Source organism: Rattus norvegicus, chromosome 10, assembly GCF_021556685.1.
Source record: "Rattus norvegicus strain SHRSP/BbbUtx chromosome 10, alternate assembly SHRSP_T2T, whole genome shotgun sequence".
Taxonomy (NCBI): Eukaryota; Metazoa; Chordata; class Mammalia; order Rodentia; family Muridae; genus Rattus; species Rattus norvegicus.
In genome coordinates, this window is record NC_141543.1 from 10,150,777 (window position 1) to 10,166,482 (window position 15,706).

General features: G+C 48.6%; 1 protein-coding gene across 13 annotated transcripts in view; it reads right to left on the reverse strand.

Moving 5' to 3' along the window:
- Positions 1-15,706, reverse strand: part of Snx29 (sorting nexin 29) — a 413,834-nt gene that overhangs the window by 290,314 nt on the left and 107,814 nt on the right. For all 13 annotated transcript variants that reach the window (XM_087574449.1, XM_087574446.1, NM_001109526.2 and 10 more), the window contains one exon: positions 14,127-14,255. In XM_087574449.1, the coding sequence (XP_087430575.1) occupies positions 14,127-14,255 (129 nt within the window). The remainder of the gene's footprint in view (positions 1-14,126; positions 14,256-15,706) is intronic.

A 15,706-nucleotide genomic window follows, 5' to 3' on the forward strand; every position in this document is an offset into this window, starting at 1 on the left:
GTCTAAGAAGACGATTTAGAGTCAGCAGACAAACAATGCGTGGCTTTCTCCACTGCCTGAGATTGCTTGAACAGTGCCTAAGGCGTTCATGCCCGCCGTCCCACCGCTGTGCTCCATCACTTCCCTTGGAGAAGTACCAGGAAAGCCCACACTGACTCTCAGCTTCAAGAGAATCTCACTGCTCCTTTTGTTAGAGAGGGAACGTGCACATTTTCAGGTCAAGAGGCAACGTTCAAGCGTTTGGCCCCTCCACCTTCCTCCCTCAGAGGGAATCTAACCGAACTCCACCTTCTAAGACCCAAGAGCAGGAGTCAAGCAGAGGTGAACCAGCACTGGCCGTAGTGAGCGTGTCCTACTTAGTGACCTAAGAAAGGCAGATAGCTTGCTCCACTACAACCATCATGCCATGACTATGGGATCCTACTCCAGAGATTACACAGAAAGGAAACAGAGGGACGGAGAACTGCGACAGACACAAGGATCTTACTTACAGCAGTCACTACCATCTCATGAAAGTGGATGTGGACTCAGTACTCACATGGCTGGGAAAGACTGCAAACACTGTGACAGCCTGCTCTGAGAGTGTGGGTATAGACAGACTCTTTACTACAAAGAGATTGTCTTCATTTGCTCTGCACTACCGCAATACAGTGCTGAGATGACACAGAAACTGCTTTCAATCATTAACTATTCCATCCTGGTTTTTGGTTTTGTTGTTTCCAGAGAGATCTTGCCACATAGCCCAGGGTAGATCTAACCTACTAGATAGTCCAGGCCAGCCTAGAATTTGCAGCCTTCCTACCTGAGCCTCTAGGCTAGGCATTACAGATGTGCATTACCTGGTTAGGAAACCATATCCTAAAGCAAGCACGTCAACGGTTAGGGGTAGCTTCCTGCTGCCAGAGTCAGGAGAAACAGAGCTGGAAGGGAGTCTCTACAAAGCTACCTTGACCTTTCCAGGAGCAGCTCCCTCCATGAGCTCCCAGCAGGCCCTTCCAAGGTTCCACATCGTCTCCCAACACTACCATACTGCAGACCCCGTCTCCTATGTATGACCCCTCAAGAGAAAACTATCCAAACTGTAGCACAAATCATGAGCCTTCAGGAATGCTCAGACCTTCAACCACAGCAAGTGTACTCTAGGAACCAAGCTGAAGGAAAGACGTTTGGGGAAATATTCATAAGAAGTGGCTTTATGAAAACCAGTATGCTTGTGACACCCTCTAGGAACTTAGGAGGGGACAAAGTAGCATTGTGATAAACGAGAATGTGTCCAGACACAGCGCCCCCTGTGCACAGTGACTGGTGCTGATGCTGAGAGACCAGGGTAATCTCCCCCAATGCTGCTGTGCTCTACAGAGTCTGTGAAGTGAGTGTGCACCTAAAGGCAGCTGGCATAAAATGCCTCATCAGCAGTAATCTACGTGTGCGTGTGTGAAGACATGTGTGCCACAGCACGTGTGTGCCACGGCACGTGTGTGCCACGGCACGTGTGCGGAGCTCACTCTCCCCTTCTACCATGTGAGATCCAGGGATTACTCAGAGATTGTACCCAAATGGGTGTCTTTAGGAAATCCTCTTGTCTTACATGTAAGGACTATCAGTCACACATACCTTTGTCTGCTGGGAGCAGGGGTTGGGGTGGACCTACTAAAACATGATCTGAAATCTGCACAAAACAAGAAAATATAAAACACAACACAGAAATTCAACACACAACTAATGGTGGTAAAACTAAGCTTAGAAAATAGACTTAATGAACTAAGAACGAAGAAAGTGATTGTGTTGAGTGTGTGGGATTTGGGACCCTTCCCATTTGGGGCTGTTCCACAGCTTTTATAGTTGCAAGGTAATTTTTTTCAAACACAAAACTAAAAACTTTCTCAAGAAGTGTCAACTAGCCAGAGACAGCAAAAGTCTCCTCTAGCTGAGCCTGACAGTGGGAAAGCTGAAGCAGGAGGATCAGAATCGAAGACCAGACTAGGTCATAGAGTAAGAACTGCCTTAAAAAGAATTCCACCACAGAATGCACGTGTGCAATTTTAACCTGTGAGCATGCAATTCAGTGTTGAAGCATGAGCAGGCATAGGCTCAAGTTCAACATAGAGATCAGTGAACAAAAAGCCATCCCTTGAGTTGTTTATAGCTTGCTTGAAAATAAGATCTTAAGCAAAAATAAAAAATGCCAACACTTCCAAAAGAAACTAACAATAACAAATTGACTCTCCATCCAGTTCTGAAATAAAAATACCAAACCCCTTCACCTTCCTGGAATGGGAACCAGTGAACGTCCCCTGGAGGTCACCAGCAGCCTCAGCACCCCCTGGAGAACCTCGGAAGTGCCCACCATCAGCTCTGCCTGCGGCTGCAGAAAGCCAGCACTCCCACCACTGGGTATGTTAACATCTGGGCTCCAGGTGTCAATCCTGGCTACAGGCTGGGATTACCTGTGCAGTCTGTCTCACCTCTGGAGAGTCTAACTTAATTAGTCTGGAAGGTGGCCTGGACCTAATAGCTCCATAAGCTTCCCCTGGTGACTGAAATGTGCAGCCAGGGCTAAGCAGCAGGCTTCGCTCTTCAACCCAGAGACTTCTTTATTAGAACGTTAGTTATGTCTGAGCAACACCACGCCAGATGAACTTCAAAACATGACTGTAGCCTTGAAGTAGAGGAATAAATTACTTTCCTGGTGCCAGCTCTGGCCAAGGACACCTGCAGGGGCCTCTGGTTGGCACATATCAGCATTAGCACTTGCAAAAAATCTACAAGGGCGAGACTGCTTCACCCTGGCTTTCCAGAGAAGGAGCATTAGGCACAAAGTGGCCATCTATGATCCCACATCCACTGGGAACAGAGGCTCCTGTGTGAATAAGTATTTCCTTAAATGGGTGCCCGAGGCACTCACTCTACCCCAGCCTCAGACAGAACTAACAATGGTAGCACTCACCTGTAATCCTAATACTTTCCAGGTTGAGGCAATGGGACTCTGAGTTCAAGGCCAGCCTAGGCTATACACTAAGATCAAGAAAAGCCTGGGCTATCTACCAAGATTCTGCTAGAAACAAAAACATAAAAGACAAACCCAAAGACTGAAGCAAAACTAATCTCACCCCTGCCCTACATCATGCCACACTTCCACCTAAGCAAAGCTTGGTGCACTAGAGCACAGAAACACTCAGCCAAACGGTAAGCATCTGTGTCTGTACACCCCACCCACCCCTCAATCCAAGCACCTAGGCTCAGTCAGCCATGCTCTGTTTATTTCTAACCCATAATTAACACAAAACAGGTGCTCTCTGGAGAGTAAACGCATGAGCAAGGTAAACTACAGAGCCTGAAGACTGCAGAGCACCAGGCTGCAGGTGAGCAGCTTCCCTTAGACGCTTGCCCCTGCCTGATGCTTGGGCCTAGCACACAAGTCCCACCTTCTATGTAGATTTCCCTGCTCTCAGCTGCAAGTTAAGACCTGAGGCTGTTGCTGAGCATGGAGCAAAGACAGGACCCTCAGCTCATCACGCCAAACAAGTGGTCAGTAGCCTGAATGAGGGGAGGCAGAGTGAAGGGTGTCGGGACACACAGCAGGTGCTCAGAAGATCATGTGGGAATCAGGTCAAGAGAGTGACTAAACACACTTTTTGCAGTGTTTTGGGGATGGTCCTGAGAAAAAGGACAAGGGAAAGGGCTGAGGCAGGGGTTCTCTTGGTGCGTGTGGCATAAGTAGGCATGCCTGGCTGAAGACACCATCCCTTCTGAGAGGCTGAGGCAGTACACAATGCTGGGTCAGGCCATCCATACAAGCCTGGTATAGAATCTGAACCAGGAGTCTCCTCTCACAGATGCTAATGGCCCGCATCTCCTGTGTGGTCTGCTGCACTCCATGTTTTCATTCCGTGTTTGTTATAAACAACCACTCTGGTCCTCCCTAAGAATGAGCCTGTGACCAGGAGCTGCCCGCTTGTTAGGCTGTGGCTCCCTCTTTCCTAGCGTTCGTTATCCCCGCCAATGTAGAGCAGTGTCTGCTTCTATTATAAATGGCTTCTGGGTCATTTCTCCTTTATATAAACTATAGACTGACTTCCTAAATCACTTATGTTATGCATATGTTATATTAGCTATGGACATAAGGAGTGTCATCAAGACATCAGGACATGAGGAGTGTCATCAAGAATGTTTACAAAAAGGAACAGCAAGTCTGCTGGCACGAAGTCCAGAGATGGCAAAATCGGTGACTAACAAGGTTACTAGAGGTCGCACTTTGTGAGACATAAACCATAGAAAGCGACAAGAGAGGAGGTAGCACAGGGTGCTCACACTCCCGTCAGATTCCACTGAGGGCTGTCAGCCCAAAGCCACTGCATAATACATTAATCTGAGACATCTAAAGAACCTAAATGTGATGGGGAGGAACCACCACAGGAAGTCTACAGTCACTGCTGCCCATGAAGGGAGGGCCTCTCCAGCCCCACACTCACCCCTGCAGTTCAGAAAGGAAAGGATGCCACCTCCTGGAAACAAGGAGCAAGAGACGCCCGCTGCTGAGGTGAAGTGGCTGGGCACAGCTAGTCATCATGAGAGAAGAGCAAACCTGGTAATGAAGCCAATTGTTGCAAGAAAAAGGGGGAAAGATGTGGAGAAACAGGTCTCCACCACAGCAGGAGTTCCCTGGCCACTCCACTGCCCGTCTTCAGAGGCCTCTAAGCGGGCTTCTGTCATCCATGAATAATGGCTCTCACTAGCTAAAGCTGAAGTAGAAGGTTGAAGAATTTCCAGAAAGCTGCACTTCCTAAGAGGTGAGCAGAGTAGTCTTGGGACAAGCACCAAGCGAGTCCATGAGCTCCCTAGAACTGAGCTCTGACTCTGAAAGAGCCCAGCAGGCATTCCTCTGAGGTACTTGGGTCAGGGTCAGGTGACACCACCAACAGCCCCACAACACGTCCTTCCCTCACCAAGCCAACTTCATGGAGATCTATTTGTGCCAGGCATTACATCAGAGGCAAGAGAGACCAAGTAAGCACAAGAGCATGCCCTCCCGCAGGAAGCCTCTGACCTAAATTTGAGCCCTTGGTAGCAGTACACCATCACTGCCAGTAGTAACCAGTGTGCAATGCTGGTGCCTGAGCCTGAGCACCAAGGAGAGGCCTTACCTGGGTAAGCCAGGAGATGCTGCCAGACACAACCTTCTGCTGACGAATGTTCTTAAAGTGAGGAGAAACAGAAAACCCAACTCCAATTTGTCTCAAGAGCAATGGGGATTCATCAGCCCACACTGTGAGAGGTCTAGAGAGGCCTTCAAGAGCAGGTTGACCCAGCAGCCTAGTGTATCCTGAGACCCAGCTCTCTTGCCCGCCATTCCTCATTCCTAGAGCCTGCATAGCACCCTCACCCTAGACTGTCTTCCCTCATGAGAACACATCACATGGCAACAGAAAGTTACCCAGAGGAGGGAGCCATCCAACAGACAAGGGATGAGCTCCCACCAAAGCTCTGAAGACCTAGCCCTATCTCCATAGCAAAGTTAGACCCCACCCCACTTCTGAAACCATCCAGAGACCCTGAGGCAACCATGCTGGGAAGGAGGTGCCTAGAAAGTTCAGGTTCTGTCACTCCTGTGTAACTTTTTTTCAAATCCTATTTTTAATGATGGTTCTTAAACACTTTAACCTCCCTTCTAGCCCACCACCCACCAGAGGCAATGGAAAAGAGAGGATGGGGAGAGGGAGGGGTGGTGGACCTTAGAAAGAATCTTTGGAGCAGCCCCCATCTATGGTGTCTAGAAATCAGCAGCTCAGTTCACAGGTCAGCAGCAGCAGCTCCATTCACTCACAAACAATTCACAAATAAACCAGCAGTCCAGGTCGGTGGAGTCGGGATACCAAACACGAATCGGCAGCAGTGGCACTACCTAACAGAGATAGCCAGGCCCCAGCCTTGGCACAAGTCAGCACGAGGGACCAGGGCCAACAGGGACACCAGGAGAAGCTCTCAGCTGTGCCTCTCTCAGTGAAATGAAGATCAGAGAAGTAAGACCAGCAAGTGAGTCCTTTTTATACCCCCAAACATCATGTGTCCTCCACAGGTCTTGCCACAGCACACGTCTCGTCTCAGCTGACAGTCATTTCGAGTCTGAGGAAGCGGCATGAAGCTGCAGCACACCACCAGAGGTCTTCTGGTGCATTTCTCTCTATGGAGTCCTGACAATTGAGCTCAGCTACACAGTGTAAAGCAGGCCATTCAATACATGCATGTTACCAGTGAAGAATCTCTCACCACGTGTCCTTTCACATGCTTGCATTGGTGGAACATCATTTCTCCCGTGCCTGCTTCAGCTAAACTTTCCTTCATGAGTGCCTTAGCCTTTCACCTGTGTCCATTCCAGTGAAACGTTCCTTCACATGTCTGCCTCAGCAAAACACCATCCAAACAACTGACTTTCCAAAGAACCCTTAAGTTTCCACTTTACCTGGCTGTCCTGGAACTTGTCGTAAGCCAGGCTGGCCTCAAACTCTGATCCACCTTCCTCTACCTCTGGATTAAAGGCATGCACCACTATACTGGCTTTAAAAATATGTATCTTCTGATAGGTACATGCCAGAGCCAGAAGAAGGAGAGGGTTGCCCACTGGACTAAGTGCTTGGCAGATACATATCCAGACAGAATATCCCCTATGTCCTTGTCTCAGAGAAGAGTCTATAGTTCTCCGATGACCAACAAGAAAAAGCAGAGCTTGAGCCTTCTCAGACAATATGAGATTTAGTGCTTACCTTGAAAGCCAAAAATCTCACCAGACAAATGCTAGACAGCATCTGAGTAGGGCTCCAAGGTCCCTGGTCTGTCTTTCCTATATAGGCAATATAAATTGTGCCATGAAGACCTCGATCTCACACACAGACATCATTGTGGATGACCTCACTGGCTACCAGCCCAATAGGAACAATAAACAAGAGGGCACACACTGACCAAGCAGGACTGGAACACCCAGGGAAGCTGACCTCCAAATGGAGGCCAGTGTCTTAGGCTTCAAGATGCTCCAAACAAAGAAAGGACTCCAAGACCTGGGTCAGCCCCAGAATCTAGAACTATCAACAGCCAAGGCTCCAACCAAGAAGAAGGGAGGCTCAACAAGATCAGCCATGCAGGGCCTCAAGCTGTGCCAGGTGCCAGAAGAGACAGTACCATTACACCCAAATGTAAAAGTCCCACAGGCTGACAGGGCTGAATATTTACTCCCCATTTTGGGTGTGTGGTGCTATGTAACATTGGGGAGAGAGTCCAGCTAGTGAATGGGTGAAGGAGAGAGTCTAGGCTCAGACCCTTCTGCTGCTGAGATGTGAGACCCACCATGCCTTCCTCTGTGATGAGCTGTGAAACTGTGCACAATAAACCCTTCCTCCCTCAAGGTTCTCACATGGTCACAGCAATGACAAAATCACCTAAGAGGAATACTAAGTCACACCTCCCAGCAATGCCAATCAGGGAAGGGACATCCAGGCTCGTTGCCTGCTGTAGTCACCTGGTGGGGCTAGGGATCATGGCCATCTACTCCTCCAAGGACAAAGTAGAGCAGAGAGGACACTTTCCTCTTCCCCCTGGGACCCACACAAGGCTGCTGCTACTAGATACCACCTAAGCCTCTGTGTGGAGAGCCTAAGGGAGAACCACACCAGAGTTCAAAAAGGTAAAAGTCATGGAGAGATTTGTTGATATCACCCGAGTGCCCAGGCCCAACAATAGCACCTGAAGAAAGTGACTCCCTCTTAGATCTCCCTGCTATAGCAACATATGCTCGGGTTCTGTCTGCTAAAACATGCTGACATCACTTGGGAACAAATCTGAGAAGTTATGGGAGGTGACAGACTCAGGAGCAGAATCCCATGCTTCCCTAGTTGAGGGGTAGATGCGGCAGGGTGAGGGCACTGCCTACATGAGGAGGACAGGTTGATGCTGTGTGCCACTTGATGAAACTCTTGGGAGTAGTAAGGCCTGGAGGCGGAAGCAGGCTGGGGAAGCCAGCACATTGCTAACCTCCTTATTCCTCTGTGCACCACAAGGGCAGAGGAGAGAAGTACTGACAACAGTGTCAGAAACAACAGCGGAGACAGGAAGCAGCTCTCCAAATGATGCTTTACGAACAATCCACTCTGTGTTTCTTTTCCAGTACGCTTGTCCACGCCCTTGGGCTAACTCTGAAGAGGAAGACAGATGCACTTAAGCCCAGAAAAAACACAATCCACTTTTGGCCCCAAACATACAAATATGAACCCTTTAGAACATGGTAATAACAAGAGAAAGCCAACTACACTCTGATGAAGCAACAAAGGCCAAGTGAAGAGTGGCTCAGAAGGACTAGATTCACCGCTCAGGTGCCGTCCTCAGGAAGAGCTGCACCTCGCCCTCCAACTGTGCACTGATATGCCCCTCCTACTCTCCCTCCTACTGTGCACTGATATGCCCCTCCTACTCATCCTCCTACTGTGCACTGGTATGCCGGGTTAGAATCTTCCCTCAAAGGAACAAAGGCCACCAACTCCCAGCTCTCCCCGCACCCAGTCAGGAATGCTGGACCTTGCTCTTAGCACATCAGCTTAGCCACGGACCCTTCCTAGACCCCATCATGGTGGCCAAGGGAGAAAGCGGCAATGTGAAACTAGCATGGAGAGACTGGAAGGAGGAAGAACCACTGGTGGAGTGTGCAGGTCTAACCAGGTGGGTCATGGACGCCAGGGTAGCTGACTAAATCTCTATTCTGGGTGTCTGAGGTATTTCCTTGGGAGTCATCATCTGAATTAGTGGACCAGGCTGGGCAAGGACAACCAGGTGCCATCCTTGCACTGAGGACTCCAAACCAAAGAACCAGGGAAGGTCAATGTTCTCTCTGCCTGACTGCTAGAGCCAGGGGTGGTTCTCTCCTGCCCTGGGGCTCCTAGCTGTCAATGTGGACCCAGGCCTTCAGAGCACATCACTGGATTTCCCAGGCTCCCACCTGCAGACCAGGTTAGGTAATCCCTGGCACCCAGGTCATACGAAACCAATGCCTCAGGGCTTCAGAGAAGCATGTGGTTTTCTGGAAAGGTACAGATATCCTGTTGGCCCTGCTTCTCTCGGGAGCCCTGCAGCCTCAGGAGGAAGCTGAAGGCTGGTGATGGTGATGGGCAGCCTTTGAGGTGGCCTCCGCTGACCCTGGCTCCTGGTAGTCATCCCCCAGTATTGCTTCCCATACTGCCAGGGTTGCTCTGCATAACCACAGAAAACAGCATGCTCTCCAAGGTGACAGAAACCTCGAGACCTCCATCTGGGGCATGTTCTTTCTCTACGGAAGTCACACTGAACAGCCTACAGAAGCCTTCAGATTAGGGACCATAGGCCTCTTACTGACTGACTGATGGACAGACGGATGAACAGACGAACAGATGGATGAGAGACACTGGCCCCTAGTCTGAGTCAAGCCTTTGAATATACCAACTCTGGCCAGCAACTCAACCTCGATCTCCTGAAAGACCATTCTCAGACACCTCGCTTACAGAAACCGTGGAAAATTCTAACCACCTACTGTTCTGGGAGACTAAGTTGGGAGATGATTTGTCAGACGTGAAACAGCTAACATGATGAGCAAAGACAGAAAATGTTCAGAGTGACCCAATGCCCTGTGTGCAAGATTCAATCTCTGACACAGCAATGCTAAGAGGTAGCCATTAGGACTTGGTCAGGGGCTGGAGAGATGGTACAGCAGCTAAGGGTACTTACAGCTTTTCCAAAAAGCCCAAACTCAGGTCCCAGTACCCATGTAGAGGCTCACAACTTTTAGGATCTCAAGTTCTAGGGATCCAATGCCTTCTTCTGACCTCCACAGGCACTAGAAATACACTTGGTGAATAGACATACACAAAAGCAAACTATTCATACATATAAAAATTTAAATAATTTTTTTAAGATTTATTATATGAGCTATCTTTAAACACACCAGAAGAGGGCATCAGACCTCATGAGCCACCATGTGGTTGCTGGAAATTGAACTCAACTCTGCAAGAGCGGTCAGTGCTCTTAACCACTGAGCCATCTCTCCAGACTTTAAATAATTTTTTAAAAGAATTGACAGGTTACAAGGGTTCTGCCCTCATCCATGGCTTAGTGCTAAACATGTCTGTTACACAAGCAGATCCTGTGCCTATTCCTCCCACTCTCCGTGATATGAGGCCTTCCAATGTGTTCTGACATGCCTGAAGGCCCCTGAAGGTACAGCTCCTCAACCCTAGTTCTGGGTTTCTAGAACTAGGAGGCAGTTATTTCTGTGGCGTTCTGCAAGACCAGAGACTAAGACACTTCCTTCAAATGGACTTCTCATGTAATGTAGTCTTCTCTAACATCTGTCTCCCAGCTGGAAGCAAGTCAATGAATTATTTAGAGAAGTGACTTACACCGCCTTAACTGCACCTGATTATAATGCTGCCCATCAGGAGTGAGTGGCAGCCAGGCCCACAAAGCTCTGCACGAGTTACACGCCTTTGGTCTTTGTTGAACCATAGCAGATGCTGAAAGTCGTTAACTTTGAGCAAAAGAAATAAGCACTGTTAAATCTGCTCAGTGTGTTTCTGTTTTACCACCAGGTACCCAAGGCTGGTAAAACACATGTGCACACGCATGGACTCTTATTGGGTACTTGGAAGAGACTGCTCTTCTGGGCCTAGCTTTCCATCCTTCCTGTCTTGTTGCTATTAGAATGCACCTTTGATTAGGCAAGATTTCAGTAACCTAATTAATAAAAAGTGATGGTAGTTAACACTCATACAAAGTGTCTTTACTGAACCAGCAAAAATGGCCTCTTACTGTTTCTTTTTATACATATGATAATTCATCCGAGTTTTTTTCCCCCCATCTTACAAATAAAGGAATTTAAAGAAGTTAGGAACTCACCTAAGGTCACGTAACTAGCTAAGAACAAAACTACACTCTGACCCCTAAGTCCAATGCCAGAACCTATATCCTAAACCACTAAACTACCTGCATTGTAGATGGTGCCACCTGAGCTGGAAAGTGCGGGAAAAGGGTTAGAGGAGGGGGGCCCAGCACATACATGAGCCTCAGCCTATGACAGTCACTGCCCAGTGTGACTGTGCCACACAGCCCTTCTAGCTCCACACCCCCATCCACGCCTCCGTCAAGCAACAACTGCCTGAGCAGATGCACTGGCCCACCAGCTGCCTGAGCAGGTCCTCTTGCCCATCAGCTGCCTGAGCAGGTGCACTTGCCCACCAGCTGTCTGAGCAGGTGCACTTGCCCACAAGCTGCCTGAGCAGGTGCACTGGCCCACCAGCTGCCTGAGCAGGTGCACTTGCCCACCAGCTGCCTGAGCAGGTACACTGGCCCATCAGCTGCCTGAGCAGGTGCACTGGCCCACCAGCTACCTGAGCAGGTGCACTTGCCCACCAGCTGCCTGAGCCGGTCCCCTTGCCCACCAGCTGCCTGAGCAGGTGCACTTGCCCACCAGCTGCCTGAGCAGGTCCCCTTGCCCATCAGCTGCCTGAGCAGGTGCACTGGCCCATCAGCTGCTCAGGGGGATTTCTCCCACTTTTTCTTTTTGAAGAATTTGTCTGTTTTACAGAAATCCTTCCACCTGCAAACTGTCAACTTCCAAATGCCTTAAACAGTTCTTACATAGCTGAGAAGGCTTCACATTATAAAATCATGGCCTCTCTGTCCCATGTGTAGGATAAATTTTTCTCTAGGATTACCACAGCTAAAAAGCGCTCAATATTAAACATGCACAGCAGCTTGTCAAGCATCTCAAGAATCCAACAGCCTTCCTCCTCTGTCCACATCAGGGGATAAGACTCCTCTTCCACACAGGTGAAGAAGCATGTTTGTGCAGAAGCTGAGCAAGTTACCCAGAAACACAATTTCCAGGAATAGAGTCAGGGCTCGAGGCTAAGCTGACTCCTAACACAAGCCAACAAAATGAAGGGACCATAGCCCTACCCTGTTACAGATGTTCAAAGCCAGTGTCTCTGAAGACTTGAGTCTTTAGAGCCAGTATACACCACGAAACTGCAGAGGGGTCAGATGAGATGGAAGACCAGTGAGGAAGGGTACAACAGGAAGTAATCACTCTACTTCTGACTGCCTCTGACCTGGCTCTGATGCCCTAGAGCAGTGCTCCTCAGCCTTCCTAATGCACCCTGTTACAGTTCCTCATGATGTGACCAGCACCCTCCCCCCATTAAATTACTTTTGTTGCTACTTCATAACTGTAGTTTTACCACTGCTGTGAATCATAATGTAAACAGCTGTGTCTTCTGATGGTCTTAGGCAGCAGTGAAACAGTATTTAGAATGCCTCCCCCAAAGGGGCCATGGCCCACAGGTTGAGAACCACTTCCTAGAGACATGTCAGGATGCAAAGAGGAGAAATTCAAGAAATGAAATGTAGAAGAAAGGAGACCACAGGACTGTGTTGAATTACAGGTGCATGAAAAACACTCACACCACACCACCTAACACAGCCTCTGCACATACCCCTCCCCTGGCTTCATAAAAAAAATTTGAAAGAACCACTAATGTTAGTGTTTTAGTATGAAATGTCCCCACAGGATCATGGGTCTAGTATTGAGGCATGCGGAGGCTAAGGAACCTTTAGAATACAGTCTAGGAAGCAGAAGTGAATCTTGAAAATGGTACCCACTTTTGGTACCAGGGTGAGCCCTCTGCTTCCTGCCTCCTGTGGGGATGTCAGCAGTTACATTATCACTTCCTGTCTGCTGCAGTGATGTCCTTCCCTAAGTGACATCTGTCAGATGTTTTGTCACAGTAGTGAGACAAGTCGCTACCATAGCCAAGAAGCTACTCACAATCACCTAAAATGGGGAAAGCTGGGAAAAACCCAAGTGCTAAACTGACCAATTAGTGTGCTCAGAATTCAATGAAATACCACACACAGGTGTACAAAAACAGCTAACCTCAAACTGCCTTACAGTGACGTGGCAGAGGAGGTGAGATGAGGACCGATGGGACCTAAGTTGCATGTCCACAGAACACACTCCAGAAAAAGAATTGGTGCTTTCATGGGAGGCAGAAACTTTAATTCATCATGTTTTACTTAATAAGATATAAACAACAAGGGGTTGGGGACTTAGCTCAGCGGTAGAGCGCTTGCCTAGCGAGCGCAGGGCCCTGGGTTCAGTCCCCAGCCCCGGAAAAAAAAAAGAAAAAAAAAAAAAGATATAAACAACATCACAGAAAAAATAATTAGTGCCACTTAAATAAAAATAAGCTTAATAATATTTGTAATTTGAGAAATGCTCTTGAAAAATTACCCACCAGCCTAATTTTTCTCCTGTGATATTATTATAGGACCCAAAATCTTGCTCCCCCAAGAACATGGCTGCGAACAGAAACATTTTCCACAGCACTATGAGGCCCACACAGCTCAGCACCTATGAAGGATACAGCCAGCACATACTTAGCACTTGGACCAGCAAATCCAGGACCACTTCTAGCAAACACACTGGAGTGGGAACACAGTGGCAGACACTCAGGTTATGTGCTGCTGGGGAGTATCACAGAAAACAAAAACCTCCTTACTGTCCACTACAGGCAGACTGGTTAGCCCAATCCTGAGACAGTCAGACCAGAACACGATCAGGAACTACTAGAAAGACGATGGCAGCCCTGAGCACACACATACAGAACCTGCCTGGGATGCAGTGTGAGCTGTGTAGCGAAGAGGGGAGGAATACTATATGTGCATACATCTGCCTCATATAGAGAATCCTGGGATAGGTAGGTTATGGTTAAGACAGCAGAGAGCAAACTGAGTAGTAAGAAAAGGAGAACTCCCATCAGTTAACCTCCTGACCCTTACACACATGCATGTGTGTCCCTATTCAAACAAGTGCATCAGGTGAAATGGAACAATGGAGCTTGCTTTGGTCCTCCTTCCTGTTTTGTTAGAAGTACAAATGAGCTGTGGTGGCACATGCCTATGATCCTTGCACTTAGAGTCCGAGGCAGGAGGATGCCAAATGTGAGGCCTGTCTGGGCTCTGGACATAGTAAGACCTTTTCTCAAAGACAAACGGGAAAGAAGGTGTGTGTGGAACAGGCTCACATGTTTGCCTCCCAACCCTGCCCCGTCTACCTGGCCAGCGCCTGGACCTTTGTGGCATGGCGCTCTTGCTGCTCTGTCACCTTCCTCCTCAAGGCATCCACCTCTTGCCGGAGTGCCGCTGAGTGCTCCATCTCACCATCAAGGAGATTGCGCAGTGACCTGCAAAAGAGGGCCACATGGTTCAGAGGCTGTGCATCCAGCCCACCTGAACAACAGTCTCACCCAGATCAAGGCTCATCACTGCCCACCAGCTCTGCACAACCTCAGGGCACTTCCACCTCACCTAAGCTGGTGTTAGCAGACAGCAAACGAAAGCCAGGAGCCTGAGCCATGGGCAGCCCTGTGGTCAGACTCTGGGTCCCTGCTCCTGGGATGGTTGAGATCAAGGGAAACAAAGAGCTAGCAAATGCCAAGGAGGTGCTTTTTTTTTTTTAAAAAGATTTATTCATTTATTATATATAAGTACACTGTAGCTGTCTTCAGACACACCAGAAGAGGGCATCAGATCTCTTTACAGATGGTTGTGAGCCACCATGTGGTTGCTGGGAATTGAACGCAGGACCTCTGGAAGAGCAGTCGGTGCTCTTAACCGCTGAGCCATCTCTCCAGCCCCAAGGAGGTGCTCTTAAAGGCACTCCAGTCAAAGGTGTAGCATGGTGAACAGAAGCTCTGACACAGCCTCAGTGGGTAAGAAAGCTTACAAATGACCGGTTTCATAACAGGCCAAATGCATATTCTACAGCAGAAAAGCACAGAACACTTGCTCACACTCCATAAGAGACGTCTCTTCCTGCTTCCACTGATGCCCACAGATTACACCAGGACCCACAGTCCATTGGCACTGCCATGAAAGCTCTCGTGTGTGGCGTTCTATGGAGTACATCCTAGCACAGCATTACCTTACACTTAACACGTTTTAGCTTTATAGCATGTTTATTTGTATTACCTGTCTACCCCTGAAAGTGATCAGGGTAGCAGTTGTCGGAAGGATCACAAGTTACCACCCTAAGGTAAATCACATATGGCTCTGCCTCACTGCACCTAAATGGCTATGTCTAGAAAACCAACCGTGGTATATTTACCAGTCACGTCCCGAGAATGTCTGTGTGAATCAGGTACACTAAGACCCACAGTGTCCTGTTGCCACCAAGCTCTCCAAGAGTTTGGAGAAGAATCTCCTCCTGAAACATACCACCCCGACAGAAACGCCATGGGGGATTCTGTCTGGGAAGACGAAGTCAACATACAGTTGCTGTCATTCTTCCCGAGGGAGGATAAACCCATAGCTTCTTCCAAGAGAACTGCTCCAGCTGGTACAAGGATATGAACCTTGCAGTGGTACGAAGTCTTTGGCCAGAGTCTGTGTTAGGTGAAAATGGCACCGTCTACACTCCTCATAGGAGCCTCTTCTGTTTTAGAATTTATGCTTCTTTGCCTTCCTATCTCTCCGTAAGGACAACAAGCAATTTGTCTGCTAGACCCAAAATCAGGTCTCAGAGCTATGGCTGCTGTCACCAGTAAAGGATAGGAGAGTGAACACACACATGACCCCTCTGCCCACCTCCCTGAGTCAGGCGGCCTACTGGTGCCTACAGGCTACTGTGAACAAC